The following is a 15030-nucleotide window of genomic DNA, read 5'->3' as shown; positions in this document are numbered from 1 at the left end:
CCCTGATGGCACAAGTCAAGGTCACCAGCAATTGAATTGCCATTCACTTCTGTGCCATGCTCTTCTCATGTTGTTATGGTATGTGTATATAGGAGGAAAGCCTATTTTGGTGCAACATTCCTATATATGCATGCTCCTGAAGCAATATTCCAAATTCTCTACAAAGTGCTTACTTACACACACATGCACACAGGGTATGATACATTGGTACAGCTCCAAAACTGCCTGTGCCGGTTGTGGGGGCGAGGGAGGGGGCAGAGGTCATCAAGCAGCTGCAATGGGCCTTCATAAAAGACAACTTGCCCACACTGTACATTAAAGCATGTTTACAGCTCATGGCTCTGCCCCGCCACTCCAGCAAAGAATCCTGGGAACTGTAGTTTACACAGAGCTAATGATTCCCAGCACCCTTAGCGAAAGACTGTTCCCAAGATTCTAGGGAGAAAGCCTTGGGATTTAAATGTATGGCACGGATCTGGTCCAGGCAGGCAGCAGAGGGGATGGCAAGGGGCCCTGAGATCCAAGCATAAACTCTTGCCTGTGAAAAGACCTCAGGTGAAAAGATCTCGGGCGCTTCCAGGTAACAAGCAAGCAGGGCTGAAAAGGACCTTTTGCTCCAGAGCTTGGAGACTGGCTACCATTTTTTTGCAGACAGTGCTGGTTTTGGTGGGCAAGTGGCCTGACTCTGGGATAAGCCAGCTTCTTCTGCCTTCTCAGGCAGGCTGCTGCTTTTTGTCACTGTCAAAAGCTCAAAGGTTCAAAGGATGGCCTACCTCCCCCCCCCCCTACACACACACACAACCACACACAACTTCCTGAGCAGCGGCGGAGCTAAATTTGCTGCAGGTCGCATCCGGTAGTACGTGTGTCATGGAACTCTACAGGGGCTGCACTGTGGAAATAAAACCACTGAACCCCACCCCCTACACACAGCCAAAACAACCGTCTCCGCAGCCCTGCCTGTTATGTACCTTTTCTCCTCGTCGACAGAAATGGTGGGGCTGGAATTGACAATGAAAAAGAAGGAGAAAGAGAAATTATTATTAACTTCATGTCCATACTGCTTTATATTTTTAAGAAAAATCTCAAAGCGGTTTACAGTATATTAAAACATCAGTAAAACAATCCAGAACCCAACATTACTGAAGGAAATCAAATATAGAGTATACAGCCAAAGCTGTAATTAACAGGAAGCTAAAATATTCAAAATAAAACATTACAAAGGACGTCAACTACAGAATACATATTTAACACAAAGTTAACAAAAAACCACCCTTAAACATTTCAAAAAGCAAACAAACCATTGCTAAGTGAAGTCAAATATAAAATGCACATTTAAAAGAGCCTAACTAACAAGAGCATAAAATAAAATATTATCGTAAGTATGACAGAGATTGGTTTGTGAAATCCACATTTGTTCACCTACTCGATCTGTGCCCCCTTTGCTTCTGCCAAGCAGCTCAGGGTGGGCACTCTCCCAGTTTACCCTCACCCAAAGCAACCCCGAGGGACCCCGTATGGTAGCAAGGTCTGGCCAAGAAGAGGGAGGCTCCCCAGCCTCGTAAGGATTTGAACGCAGGTCTCCCTGATCCCAGTCCAACATGCTGGCCGCTTCGACTCTCAATAACTGAAGGGAAGAAACAGGCACAGACGGATAGCTTGGACGGCTCAGTTGGTTACAGTGTGGTGCTGATAACGTCAAGGTTGCAGGTTCGATCCCCATATGGGGCAGCTGCATTTTCCTGCATTTCAGGGGGTTGGACTAGATGATCCTCAGGGTCCCTTTCCAACTCTTATGGTTCTATGTCTATGCCAAATCCCTAAAGCAGGGGCTGCACCCCCAGACTCACAGCACCAACCCCAGAGGCAGCTGCAACTCAGGAGCAAACTCCCCACCTTCTCCCCCCGGTTACTTGCAGGTTTAAACTCACCCGTACAGCAGCCCCATATTTGCGCGGTAAGAGAATAAAAGTTGAAAGGCATATACGCATGTTCTGAGATGCGGGGGGCTCTCGATAGGCGCTCACAGCTGGAACGGAGCTGCTGGGTTGAGTCGGGTGCAAGGACTGAGATGGGGACGGGGGGCTGTGAGGGCAGTTTATACACCCTGCCTGGATGATGCAACAGGAGGCAACATCTCGGCCTGGGCGGGGGACGTCTCCCTCTCTCTTTCTTCCCCTGCTTGACAGATGGTTTCTATTATCTGGAAGGAACTTGGCAGCGAAGGGGTGGCGGCCGAGGGAGGCCGTAATCAGCACGCCTCGGCCACATCCTCAGGGATGAGACTTCAGAGGCCAGTTCCTGGCGCTGTGCCCGGTGCGAACGGGACGGGTGCCAAGGACCAGAAGCTCGGTTCCTGGGAAAAAGAGGCAAGGTCTGCACGACAGAGACGCCAGTCTGGGTGAATCCATTTTCCCTGGGAGAAGTGGGAAGTGTGGATGGGACCAGCACAGCCTGGGCTGGAGGGGTAGGGGGTTGCTTAAAATTAATAACAACCTGAGTAGGTCCACTAAGCCTCAATAAGAAGTAGGAGGTTTTAAGAAGCTGCAGAGTCCATTTTGTTTTGCTGACCAGGCATTTAAAAAGGGGGGGGCAGGGAAGATATTGGTATGGAAAAAGGAAATATATTACCAGAAGCGGCTTAGTCATGCTGGCCACATGACCCGGAAGCTGTACGCCGGCTCCCTCGGCCAGTAAAGCGAGATGAGCGCCGCAACCCCAGAGTCGGCCACAACTGGACCTAATGGTCAGGGGTCCCTTTACCTTTTTTATACTTTCCCCCTACCAATATATTCCCTGGCCTTTAAAAAAAAAAAGATTGTGAAGATTTATTTTTCTTTTTATCATTTTTTCCCTTCGTTTTAAAATTTTTCTTTTTTTCCTTTCTTTTCTTTTTTTTTTGGTATTTAAATGTGAAATACTTACCTTCGTTGTATGTTTGTATCTTTGTATTTTAAACCAATAAAGATTTAATAATAAAATAAAATAAAGATTGTAGAGCATGAGACTCTTAATCTCAGGGTCGTGGGTTTGAGCCCCATGTTGGGCGAAAGACCCCTGCGTTGCAGGGGGTTGGACTAGATGACCTTTGGGGTTCCCCTGCAATTCTATGTCAGGGAAGGCTCATTGATTAAGCGCTGGGTGAACAGAGAGACATTCACTCACTGCATCTCCTCCAGCTTCACCATCAGCAACTCGGCCAGCTGCTTCTCCTTGGCCTCGCGGATGCCTTTGTCCTTCGTCCGATAGCCTTCCAACTCAAAGAGCTCAGACTCCCCCGGGGTCATCCCCATCTTCCTCTTTTCCCTGCGGAAACAAAGGAGGAGGCAGTGAGGGCTCTTTCGTGCCGCAAATGCATGCCCTGAGCCGAATCAGCTCAGGAAGTAAGGTGCCTCTGCTCCCCAACCCCAGTGCACTAGGATAGCTCAGTCAGTAGGTCTTCAGACTCTTAATCTCAAGGTTGTGGGTTTGAGTCCCGTGTTGGGGCAAAGGACTCTTGCACTGAAGGGGGTTGGACTAGATGACTCTCGTGGTCCCCTCCAACTCTACAAGCCTATGATTCTATAGGAAAGGGCTGTAACTCACCGGTAGAGCTTGTGCATTGCACGGGGAAGGCTCTAGGTTCGATTTCCAGCACCCCCAAACAGGACTGGAAAGGCCCTTTGCCCAACACCCTGCAGAGCTGCTGCCAGACAGTGCTGACAATACTGAACTAGATGCACCAATTGTCTGAATGAGCACAATGGAGCTTTCTAGTGTTGGGGAAAGGCTGCAACTCTGCGGAAGGGCACACAGAATATCCTTGGATCAAACCTCTGCATCTTCAGGTAGGCTGGGAATAAACCCCCGTTGGAAACTTTGCACAGCTGCTGCTGCTGCTGCTGCCAATCAGTGTAGGCGATACTGGGTGGGCCAATGGGCCCTACAGACCATCTCAGGGGTCTAGATTGCCAGAGGGCGGCACTCTGGTTAGTTTCACCACCCTCAGAGGATGACCAGCCCTCCCTGATACTCTCTGCCACAACCTCCGTGCCCGACGGCTGCAGGGTCTGTACCTGAAGTCCTCCAGCTGCCGAGCAATCTCTTGCTCTTGGAAAGCCTGGATGTCCTGCAAGTGTTTTCGCTGCTGGTCATCGGGCAGAAGCTCAGGTCGGTTACGATCTGCGGTAAGGAGAGGGGAGGGCCCCAAAATTTTAGGCATGCTGCAAAACTGGTTGCGTGGGGTACTGAGAGGCTCAAAGGACAAGTCTCGAGGCCCATTGCCAAGGTATTGTTTTTAAGGCAAGGGAATTCTCCCCAAACCTCAAGACAGTTTTGTACCGCCCCAATATACCTTCTCGTCAGCAAATGCTCAGAAGCATTCAAGTTTCCCTCCTCCAGGAAAACAGGAACTGAAAGATCCCTTGCACTGCAGAACTTCTGCAGTAAGATGGACAACTGAATTTGCATATTGCAATCTGCATAGTTCTGTGCAAAGTTTTTAAAAAGTAATTTGGAGGTTGGTTGGTTTTTTACTAATTGGAAACATGTTAAGAAGCTGCTGGGCAAGAAGAGAATCTGAAGAGGAAGAAGTTTGCCCTCTTTGTTATCATTCAGTAATAATTCAGCACTTCTTGGAGTCCAGTGCTCCAGCATGCTTCACATACATTATCTCAGTCATCCTAGCAAAAATCCCGTAAGGCACATCGGTATTCCTGCTCCCAGTTTGCAGATCTGGGGTACGCTATGTTGCCTAAATGAGTGTGCAACAGAGATAGGATTGAGATCTGGAACCTCCTGGCTCACAGCACACAGCCATTGCACGACTTCAGCTCATCGGGCCAACTCAACCTTCATTCAGAGCACAATGTGTGCATTAGTACGAACTCAAAAGAACGCAGACGTTTTTGTTGGTTTTCAGAAACACGACAAAGGTGGAAGGATGGACTAGGAGTGTGCTTGCTGTAAGAGGTCATGAGAAATGGAATCCTGAAAATTCTGGCAGGTTCAGCACTCAGATCTCCAGTGCTCGACATACGGCTAGGCTGCAACTCTGCAAACTTTAAGCATTCCACCCCCCACTTCCCCCTGACAGCACCAAGACGAAGATCTATGGCTGCTGCTGCTGCTGGCAACATCAATGCCATATTTGTTCCTGCTACAAGGGTGTCCTAGGAACTTTCCCAAGTCCACGTCGCTTCCTTTCACGGTCCGTATCCTTAAAGACCAGAGGGGTATTCTTGCTGCTATATTTGTACAAGAGCAATTAAAAAAAATAAAAAATAAACTCCTCAAACCGAACTAGAAACAACCGCAGAGACTCAGAAAATAAGCCCTTCAAAGCTCTCCCAGCTGTCCTGGCAGCCGGCCTGCGGAATAAACAAAAAGTGATCGGCCTGCAGGACTGACTGGAGAACTGCCCTGGGATTCGGAGATCGCTCCAAAGGGGAGGCATCTCCTCTGTGATTTTGTGCAAACATAGCATCGTCAAGGCAAATCGCTTGCAGCTGTTTGGATGCCACTGTCTGTGGCATGCCGCCAACATGGAAGCTGCCTCTGGAGCAGAGCGAGCTGTCCTAGGACGGTAATGCAGCCATCTCTGGGGTGGAGCAGCTGTTTGTTTATTTGTGGCCCCCTTTCAATGAGGGGAGGAGAAGAAAGTCACCTCTGCTTCTGTGCAGCTGTGCTCTCATGACACAAGGGCCTGTTTGCTTTCAGGAGTCCCCGGGTATAGCTACTAAAAATGCTGTGGGATTAGAAAGGCTGGGGGAAAAGAGGATTCAGAGCCTGAGATTTGGAGACCTACAATGACAATTGGAGGGGTCTATACAAGGGTTGCAGGTGGCGCAGTGGGTTAAACCACAGAGCCTAGGACTTGCCGATCAGAAGGTCGGCGGTTCGAATCCCCGCGACGGGGTGAGCTCCCGTTGCTCGGTCCCTGCTTCTGCCAACCTAGCAGTTCGAAAGCACGTCAAAGTGCAAGTAGATAAATAGGTACCACTCTGGCAGGAAGGTAAATGGCGTTTCCGTGCGCTGCTCTGGTTCACCAGAAGCGGCTTAGTCATGCTGGCCACATGACCCAGAAGCTGTACGCCGGCTCCCTCGGCCAATAAAGCGAGATGAGCGCTGCAACCCCAGAGTCAGTCACAACTGGACCTAATGGTCAGGGGCCCCTTTATCTTTATACAAGGAGAGGTGAATTAACCATCTGCATTGGTAAAACTTGAGGCTGCTTAAGTGGCAGCAGGGGGAATGGGGCTGCCAGCAGCATGTACACGAATAATCCCCGAAAAATCATTAGGTTGGGCATCATGGAAGGGGCTAGCCCCTCTGGCCGCATGTGGGCTTCATGTAAGGTAAAGGACCCCTGGACGGTTAAGTCCAGTCAAAGACAACTAGGGGGTTGCGGTGCTCATCTCACTTTCAGGCCGAGGGAGCCGGCGTTTGTCCACAGACAGCTTTCCAGGTCATGTGGCCAGCATGACTAAACCGCTTCTGGCGCAACAGAACACCGTGAGCGCACAGAAATGCTGTTTACCTTCCCACTGGAGCAGTACTTATTTATCTACTTGCACTTCATGCTTTCGAACTGCTAGGTTGGCAGGAGCAGGGACCAAGCAACGGGAGCTCACCCCGTCACAAGGATTCGAACCACCAACCTTCTGATCGGCAAGCCCAAGAGGCTCAGTGGTTTAGAGCACAGCGCCACCCGTGTCCCATATCGATATCTGTGAGCACTGTTGGGTGAAATCTCAGAAATATGGGGGAAGTGGGTGGCTGAACTGGATTCTCAGACATCACAAAGTGGGCCACTGATCCTGGAACCTGGGTTACACAAGGAGTAATGTATTCTTCTGTTTTAAGAACAATGTATAGAGATCTCTCCCAGGTATTTAAGATATTTTTTTGAAAGTCATCTTATTCAGTCTTTTTTAAAAAAACAAAACAAAACAAAAAAACTCTTTATTGCCTCTTGCCTTGTTGCATTTTGTCACGTTTATTTTCTGGCTTCAAGTTGTATTTTATTTTTTTACTGTTGTTTGGTTTCGTTCACACTTTTGCAAGCCAGCCTAGACTCTTTCAATGAGGGGGTGGTTCAGAAATAATTCTCATATATTGTCTATATATTGCCTGGCGTGCTCTGGTCCATGGGGTCACGAAGCGTTGTACACGACTAAACGACTAAACAACAACAATTGTCTATATAAAAACAATATCTCTGGTGATGATGATGATTCCATTTTTCCCAGCCATTTCTAAGGCCACATTCACGCAGCACATTTAAAGAGCCACGACATCCCTTTTTAAACCAGGCATAGGCAAACTCGGCCCTCCCGATGTTTTGAGACTACAATTCCCATCATCCCTGACCACTGGTCCTGGCTGGCTAGGGATGATGGGAGTTGTAGTCCCGAAATATCTGGAGGGCCGAGTTTGCCTATGCCTGCTTTAAACAGTCATGGCTCCCGGCCCCCAAGAATCCTGGGAGCTGTAGTTTGTTAAGGGCGCTGAGAGGAAACACCCTCCCACTATCCCCTTCTCAAAACTACAGTTTCCAGAAGGGATTAACAACCAATCCCTTGTCACAAGGCACTCTGAGAAGGGTAGCTTTGCAATATCTGCTTCAAATGAATGGCGCGAATGTGGTGCAAATCCAAAGGTTCGCCTGCGTTTGCACCCGACTTCTCTCTGTGCAATATATATAAAAACACATTTGCTCACTTATTCACAGGAAGCAGAGACAGGGGGTGGCCCTGCGCTCCCCCTGACCCACTTTCAGTGTTCTAGGGGGGAGTGAATGGTGCTTCTCCCCCTATCTCTTCATTCCTCTTGCATACACCCCCCCAGTGCAAAAGTCCTGTCTCCTACAAGCTCCTCCCCCTTACACTCTCTCTCACACACACACACACTCTGCCTGTAGAGATCTTCCCAAATGCTTAACCACCATGTGGCACCACAGTCGTGTGGCACCGCAGCACATTTTTCATATCAGAAATTCCTTTCTGAGGCTGGGCGCTCTCCAGAGTGTGTGGCAGTCAGCTGCAATTGGCAGGCAAGCCCACTAGATGGTGCCACGAAGCCGCAGGACCCATCGCCTGGCTGCACTCAGATTTCTAAACTCCCCCCCCCAACCCCCAGCGTGGCAGGAGAAATAGGCAGGGCCAGTCCGTGGCTCCAGATGAGCTCATCAATTGGCCGGGGCAGCGGGGGAGAGCAGTAGCCTTCCCCACCCCCCAAGCCCTCCAACTTCCTGCCTTTCACAGAGTTTCACAGAGTTTCACCAGCTGGGTGGGGCTCCCCGACAGCTGCGAGCTACAAAGCCAGGAGGGGGAGCAAGCCGCAGAGACTGCTGGGTGGGGGGGCAGAGGCAGGGAGGAGGGACAACAGTTTAGGGGCTGCAGCTCAGAGGGAGAGGCGGAGGCGACAATATCTGGAAAGGGAGCAGAGCGGGACCAGGAACCAGGCAAGCAGTCTTGCTTCACCAACGGAGACCCAACGCGGTTATACATTATGTCACAAGTTTTCGTGCAACACAGCAACAAGTGTTAAGTCAACTCCCGGCTCCTCTTTGCCGTGAGCTTAAAACGTAATTTTGCCACACGTCTGCTGTGTGGCAACCAGGATCGCCAACTCCAGAATGGGTAGAGATTTCAGTTCAGTCCTGCAGCAACTTTCCCTAAGTATTTCCTGCGTTTGTTATGTTTATATACAGTGGGACCTCGGGTTACATACGCTTCAGGTTACACACTCCACTAAGCCAGAAATAGTGCTTCAGGATAAGAACAGAAATCGTGCTCTGGCGGCACGGCGGCAGCAGGACACCCCATTAGCTAAAGTGGTGCTTCAGGTTAAGAACAGATTCAGGTTAAGTACGGACCTCCGGAATGAATTAAGTACTTAACCCGAGGTACCACTGTACAGTCATACCTTGGGTTGAAGTTGCTTCAGGTTAAGCGGTTTCGGGTTGTGTTCCGCGGCGGCCCGGAAGTAACTGAAGGCGTTACTTCCGGGTTTCGTCACTCGCGCAGATGGTCAAAATGACGTCACACGCATGCGCAGAAGCGGCAAATCGCGATGCGCAGACACGGGTTGCGCTCACTTCTGGATGCGAAAGGAGCTCCAGAACGGATCCTGTTCGTATCCAGAGGTACCACTGTACTGCCTTTCCGTCCAAGGCGCTCAAGGCAGGGGGCGTGGTTCTCCCCACCTTGCTTTTTATCTTCACAACAACCCTGAAAGGGAGGCCAGGCTGAGTAGCAAGTGACTGGCCCAAGGTCATCTAGTGAGCTTCATGGCTGGGTAGGGGGATTCGAACCGTGGTCTTGCAGTTCAACACTCTAACCATTAGACCACTAACTGCAAGGAGCAGAGGGTGGGGTGTGGAACAGCTCATAGGCCTTAGGAGTTACTGTGCCATAAAAGCCTCTTCAGTTTTGGACCGGGAGGGGCAATCCCTGCCCAAGGCAGCTGATGAAACTCACTTGCCGTGCCTTCAACTATCTTGCAAAACTTTCTGCCTTCTGTACAACTTCCCCTCTGGCTCCAATTACCTGGTCCTGCAGCAATTCCACATACTTTGCACTTAATATGAAAATGCTTCGCATACAAACAAAAACTGAATCCTGCATAAACGAAGCAACCTTGCATAATTTTATTCCTGCGCTTGCCAGACAGGGAGCAGAGTCCTCACCTATTGAGAGCACTGACACTCACCTTCTGGTATGCCTGTCCAATGAAAATTCTGGTAAGTCATGGTAAAAAAAACCCACACCCCCCCACACACCTGGGTTCCCCTATTTCTCCAGAGTTGCCATCAGGCAATGCCCACACACTTTGCACATCCACAAGGACTACTAACTTGACTTTTAGCCGGCAGAACAAAAAATGCCACTGTTTTCAGGATGCTGGACTTTGCTACCAGTAGCAAAATTCCATGGCTCTCCTGCAATTACGTCAAACTGCACAAAACCCATAACTGTATTTGCTTCTCTCGCCACAGTCTGCCAGGACTTTCGTAAAAGGATCTATGGCGTTTCTGAATACATGTAAATTATTATGCAAAAAAATAATAATCTGCAAATAATAATAATACCACCAGAGGGTTGACTTTGCATTCTTCCTGCAAAATTCCTCAGTGCAAAAGAGATGAAAGCTCTGTTTCCCTACTGCATACTCACGCACAACAAGAACATCATTCGCTTTGGGTCTTACCCAGCTCAAACTGGACGGAGGATGGAACAGGGACCCTCAGTAGCTGCCGAAAAGATAAGGGATAATGATTAGAACAAGAAACCCTCATTCTGCCACGTGTTGTGGACCAGGCTGAACCTGAATTGTGGTAAAAGTGGATCCCCAACATCATTAAGGCAGCATGTGAGATTCCCAAAACCCTTGAATGGGCCTGTGAGGGAATCGCCCGACAGCTACTAAACCACTCCAGTTGCAGAAGGAGTGGAATAATTGCAGGAGTTTTCGAATCTTGGTTATGAGAGAACGCTGGTTAAAGCCAGCTGGAGAAAGTGGTACTGGAGGAGAGGAAGGGAGTGTCTCAAGGCTCTCCACTTCCTATCCCATTTTCTGCTTTTAAAACTGCTGCTAGTTTGTTTTCAACTGCTGTTTGTCACTGCAATGTACTTCCGTATGGTGTCCATCTTATGTATGCTGCCTCATGTACTTTTGTGGACAGAGAGGGTGGTAAGTCAACATACATTTAAAGCGCTATGACACCACTTCAAACACGGCTCTCCCCCCCAAATGACTTTGGGAACTGCAGTTTTTTTAAAAAAAGGTGCCAGGAGGCCCTATATTTCCCCTCACAGCACTACAATTCCTGGAGCTGCTGAAGAGGCATTGACTGTTAAACCACTTTGGGAACTGTAGCTCTGTTGAGGGGAATAAAAGGGGGGGGGTGTCACCTGACAACTCTCGGCACCCATAACAGACTACAACTCCCAGGATCCTTTGGGGGGAGGCAAGCCACAACTTTCTGATTTTTATCACAGCTCTTTAAACCTATGGTGTGAATGCGGCCTATATGTTTTACTCAGAGGAGACCCTTTGAAATAAATAAATGGGACAAAGTGAGGTCCAGTAATTTCCACAGGTCTACTCTGAGTACAATTATCAGAACACCACCCGTAGGGTATAGATTCCTAAAGATCACCATCGTCACCGTGAAGCGCTCTCCCACAGAGTTGGCTTACCCCGGCTTTGTCTAGGAACGTATGACAGAATTCCACAAACTGCTTCTTCGCCTCCTTGGCCCCAAGGCGGTTCAGTATGAGGTCCACATGAAGGTAACAGAGCTGAAAGAAAGGAAGGCAGTTAGGAAAGAAACACCTGGCAGCCGGCCGAGGAAAGGAGGGGCCGGATTCCTTCTCACCTGGCCCTCCTGTGCCAATTCAAGATGGCGACTCCCCAAAACTCCCAGATGATGGATGGTATGTGTGTTTTAATGAACTGAGCAGAGTGAAAGATTATGAATCATTGAGAGGAGTGTGTATGAACTTAATAGTGTTTAGCTTATTTTTAGTTGCTGTCTTGTTTAATATCGTTCTATAGATTATAAATGCCCCATTGATTTGGTAATCATATAATATGACTTACGCCGCAATTGTGAGCGCTAGCTTATTTCTTAGTTGCTGGTTTGTTAACAGGGTTTTATAGACTGCAATAGTTTTGCTGATGATTTCTTAATTATATGATCTACGCTGTGCTTGTGATGCTCTATTATGCCATTGCTATTTATGGTTTGTAAGTCATTTTGGGAATCATTCGAAAGGAAATTGGCACAGAAATGCAAAATGAAATCAACAACCAAAACAACACTCCAGGCCTAATCAATGCAACATTAAATGAGAGAAGGAAGGGAAGTTCAGAAAGGCCCTTGCCTGCTCCCCTCTGCATTGGTAAAGGTAAAGGTAAAGGTACCCCTGCCCGTACGGGCCAGTCTTGCCAGACTCTAGGGTTGTGCGCTCATCTCACTCTATAGGCCGGGAGCCAGCGCTGTCCGCAGACACTTCCGGGTCACGTGGCCAGCGTGACAAGCTGCATCTGGCAAGCCAGCGCAGCACATGGAATGCCGTTTACCTTCCCGCTGGTAAGCGGTCCCTATTTATCTACTTGCACCCAGGGGTGCTTTCGAACTGCTAGGTTGGCAGGCGCTGGGACCGAACGACAGGAGCGCACTCCGCCGCGGGGATTCGAACCGCCGACCATGTGATCGGCAAGTCCTAGGCGCTGAGGTTTTACCCACAGCGCCACCCGCGTACCCTGCATTGGTACATACATGTAAAACAGGGAAATGAAGCTGGGTTATCATTGCTTCCACTAACTAGTCAATCATGCTGCCTGCCCACATGAGAGGGCAAGGTTACACCATGGGACGCCCTCCATTGGCTTGGCTGGGACCAACCACCATTTGAGTCTACGCCATCCATAACTGCTTCCTGCACTGACCTTGTGGTCTTGATGTCAGAATTTATCCATGTTGATCTATTACATTAACTTTTAAGACTTGGAGCCTTAATTTGCTTATTTTCCCATGCCCTCCTCATTCCACTTTCCTTTTGTGTCGTCTCTATCAGACTGCAAGCCTGCAGCAGAGACTGTCTTGCTTACTGATCTTTATCCAGCCCAACGATAAATGAAAACACGTTTGGTATCCGAATGGGCTTTTCCCTTCCCTTCCCTACCCACACCTCCTCCTTTTGCTATTGTGTCTATAAGACTGCAAGCCACTGGGTGCAGGTCTATCCTACTGTTTGTACAGCACTTAAAAAAAATATTCTTGAGTGCTTCGTAAATAATCTCAGTGCCCTTGCCTGCAGGGCTCGGGACAGTGGGTGGCTGGCGAAGGTTTGCTTCTTACTGAGCAGTGAGCTAAGAATGCCTACCTGCCCCCAGGTTTTTCCTTATATTTCACTTAATAAAAGGGACTAGAAACTTGCTGGGGGGAAACAACAGCGGACAATACAAGGACGGAATCAAGAATAGCTACAGGGTCCTGAGCTTCTGCCAGGAACCTCTCACATACTGAGAACTATGCCACACAACAGGTATAAGCCCATAGATAGGAGGGTGTTTTAGCAACACTGAAAGCTGGGCTAGAGCCTTTTCTCCCCAGCAGGCTAGTTTTGTATATGTTTATTTTAGGCTGCATTTAACATGCAATTCCATCATCTGTCGGCGAAACTGGTGCAGCCCAGAAAAACCTGCACAATCCGACTCCATATTTTTTAAAAAAAGTATTTATCATTTTCATTTTACAATTAAAACAATAGATAAGAATCCAAATACCAAATACACATTTCATTTAGACTTCCCCTCACCCTTTCCATGGTTCGCTTCATCATTTCTTTTCCACTACATATTCTAATTAATCTCTCTCTTTTCATTTTCTCATTTTTATATTTCAGCAATTGTTACTGCTGAATTTACTGTGTTACTGTTAGCTTTTTAATAGGCTTACAATAATTTTCCAAATAATCCACAAAACATTTCCAGTCTTCTTTTAAAAAAAATTTCATCTTGATCTCTTATTCCATTTGTCAATCTTGCCATTCCAGCTGACCGTGAACTGGACAGATCAGTGCAAAGAATTGCCTGAATTAAAGCATGTCAAAAGTCTTGTTACGTGGGAAGTTCACTACTGAAGCTGACAATTGGTGCAAATTATTTGGTCTGAGAAAGTACACTCACGCTTGTCCCCTGCATGAGCTTCAGAAAACCTGCAGCAAGATGTGCCTGCGTGGGCCAAACCACCTAATGGCACCACAGCCAAGCGTGGTAGGAAGCTAGTCCTCATGAATGAACGAGTCTTTAAATGAGTTTCCACTTGTTAGGGTTTTAGTCTTGTTTTAAATGCATCTGTTGTTTTTAACTTTCGAAAATCACCTTATGTCTAAATCAGGGGTCAGCAAACTTTTTCAGCAGGGGGCCGGTCCACTGTCCCTCAGACCTTGTGGGGGGCCGGACTATATTTTTTTGGGGGGGAATGAACAAATTCCTATGCCCCACAAATAACCCAGAGATGCATTTTAAATAAAAGCACACATTCTACTCATGCAAAAACATGCTGATTCCCGGACCATCCATGGGCCGGATTTAGAAGGCGATTGGGCCGGATCCGGTCCCCCGGGCCTTAGTTTGCCTACCCATGGTCTAAATTGTCTCAAGATGGTGGTTTAGAAGATGATTAATAAATCAACAAGAAACAAAAAAATGCAAGGCTTACCACAGGGCTGGAGTCGAACTGCAGTACCACATGCTGCAGAAAAACCATCAAGTAGGCGGGATGCCGCGTTAAGAGGTCCAGGCTCTGGAACATGCTGCTTTGTGCATCTGGGTTCTGGAACTGAGGGGAGGAACGAAAGTGTGTGTGTGTGTGTGTGTGTGTTGTTAAATCAGGATTTCCCCCACTCTACCTTCTCCACCCCACCCTCTCCTCACTGCCTCCTTTCAACACAGTTCCTTCCAGCTCACACTCGGTGTTTGTTCACAACAAGTTTCCTTCTAACAAGCCCACCCAGCTTAGCACTGTCTACCCCACGTGTGGAGAACCTCCGGCCCTCCTAATCTTGCTGAAGTATGACCTCCCATCAGCTCCAGCAAGTGTGGCCAATTGGCAGGGAGGATGGGAATGGTAGTTCAGCAACTTTTAGAGGCCAAAGGTTGATCAACACAGACCGGCAGCAGGGACTGTGGGAAGGGGCTCTGCCAGCCACACCAGGAGATGCCCATGATTCAACCTTCTGCATGCCAGGCAAGTGTTCTGCCACTGAGCTATGGTGCTGTTGTGCCCTTCTTCCTGCTGTTAGAACCCTGGCCTCTCCCGAACCTCCCACTTACTGGCTCGATGTCGTTTTCGAAGTCCTCGTCTTCTGCTCCGATGATCGCCATGGCCGACCCAGTGCGGGCACCCAGTGCCGGGTTCTGGTAAGGAAGACGCGAGACCATCTCAGTGGTAGCATCAAGAAGCCCCGCCTTGCCCTGCTTGGATCACCCATAACTTGAGGTCCCAACCAAGCACCCTGGAAACTCCACGCACTC

General features: G+C 48.6%; 1 protein-coding gene across 8 annotated transcripts in view; it reads right to left on the bottom strand.

Annotated features, from left to right (window-relative positions):
- The window catches only part of ARHGEF1 (Rho guanine nucleotide exchange factor 1), a 74253-nt gene that overhangs the window by 35115 nt on the left and 24108 nt on the right, over window positions 1-15030 (bottom strand). For 7 of the 8 annotated variants that reach the window (XM_053397867.1, XM_053397869.1, XM_053397870.1 and 4 more), the window contains exons 3-9: window positions 14830-14913; window positions 14216-14335; window positions 11184-11285; window positions 10192-10234; window positions 4056-4161; window positions 3166-3306; window positions 972-1001 (exon numbers count right to left, since the gene is read on the bottom strand). In XM_053397867.1, the coding sequence (XP_053253842.1) occupies window positions 972-1001; window positions 3166-3306; window positions 4056-4161; window positions 10192-10234; window positions 11184-11285; window positions 14216-14335; window positions 14830-14913 (626 nt within the window). Of the gene's footprint in view, window positions 1-971; window positions 1002-1931; window positions 2085-3165; window positions 3307-4055; window positions 4162-10191; window positions 10235-11183; window positions 11286-14215; window positions 14336-14829; window positions 14914-15030 lie in introns of those variants that run through there. The other variant, XM_053397876.1, reaches the window with a different exon arrangement.

Source organism: Podarcis raffonei, chromosome 8, assembly GCF_027172205.1.
Source record: "Podarcis raffonei isolate rPodRaf1 chromosome 8, rPodRaf1.pri, whole genome shotgun sequence".
NCBI classification, from domain to species: Eukaryota; Metazoa; Chordata; class Lepidosauria; order Squamata; family Lacertidae; genus Podarcis; species Podarcis raffonei.
The sequence above is the reverse complement of the archived record's forward strand: the minus strand, read 5'-3'. Positions and strand labels throughout refer to the sequence as shown.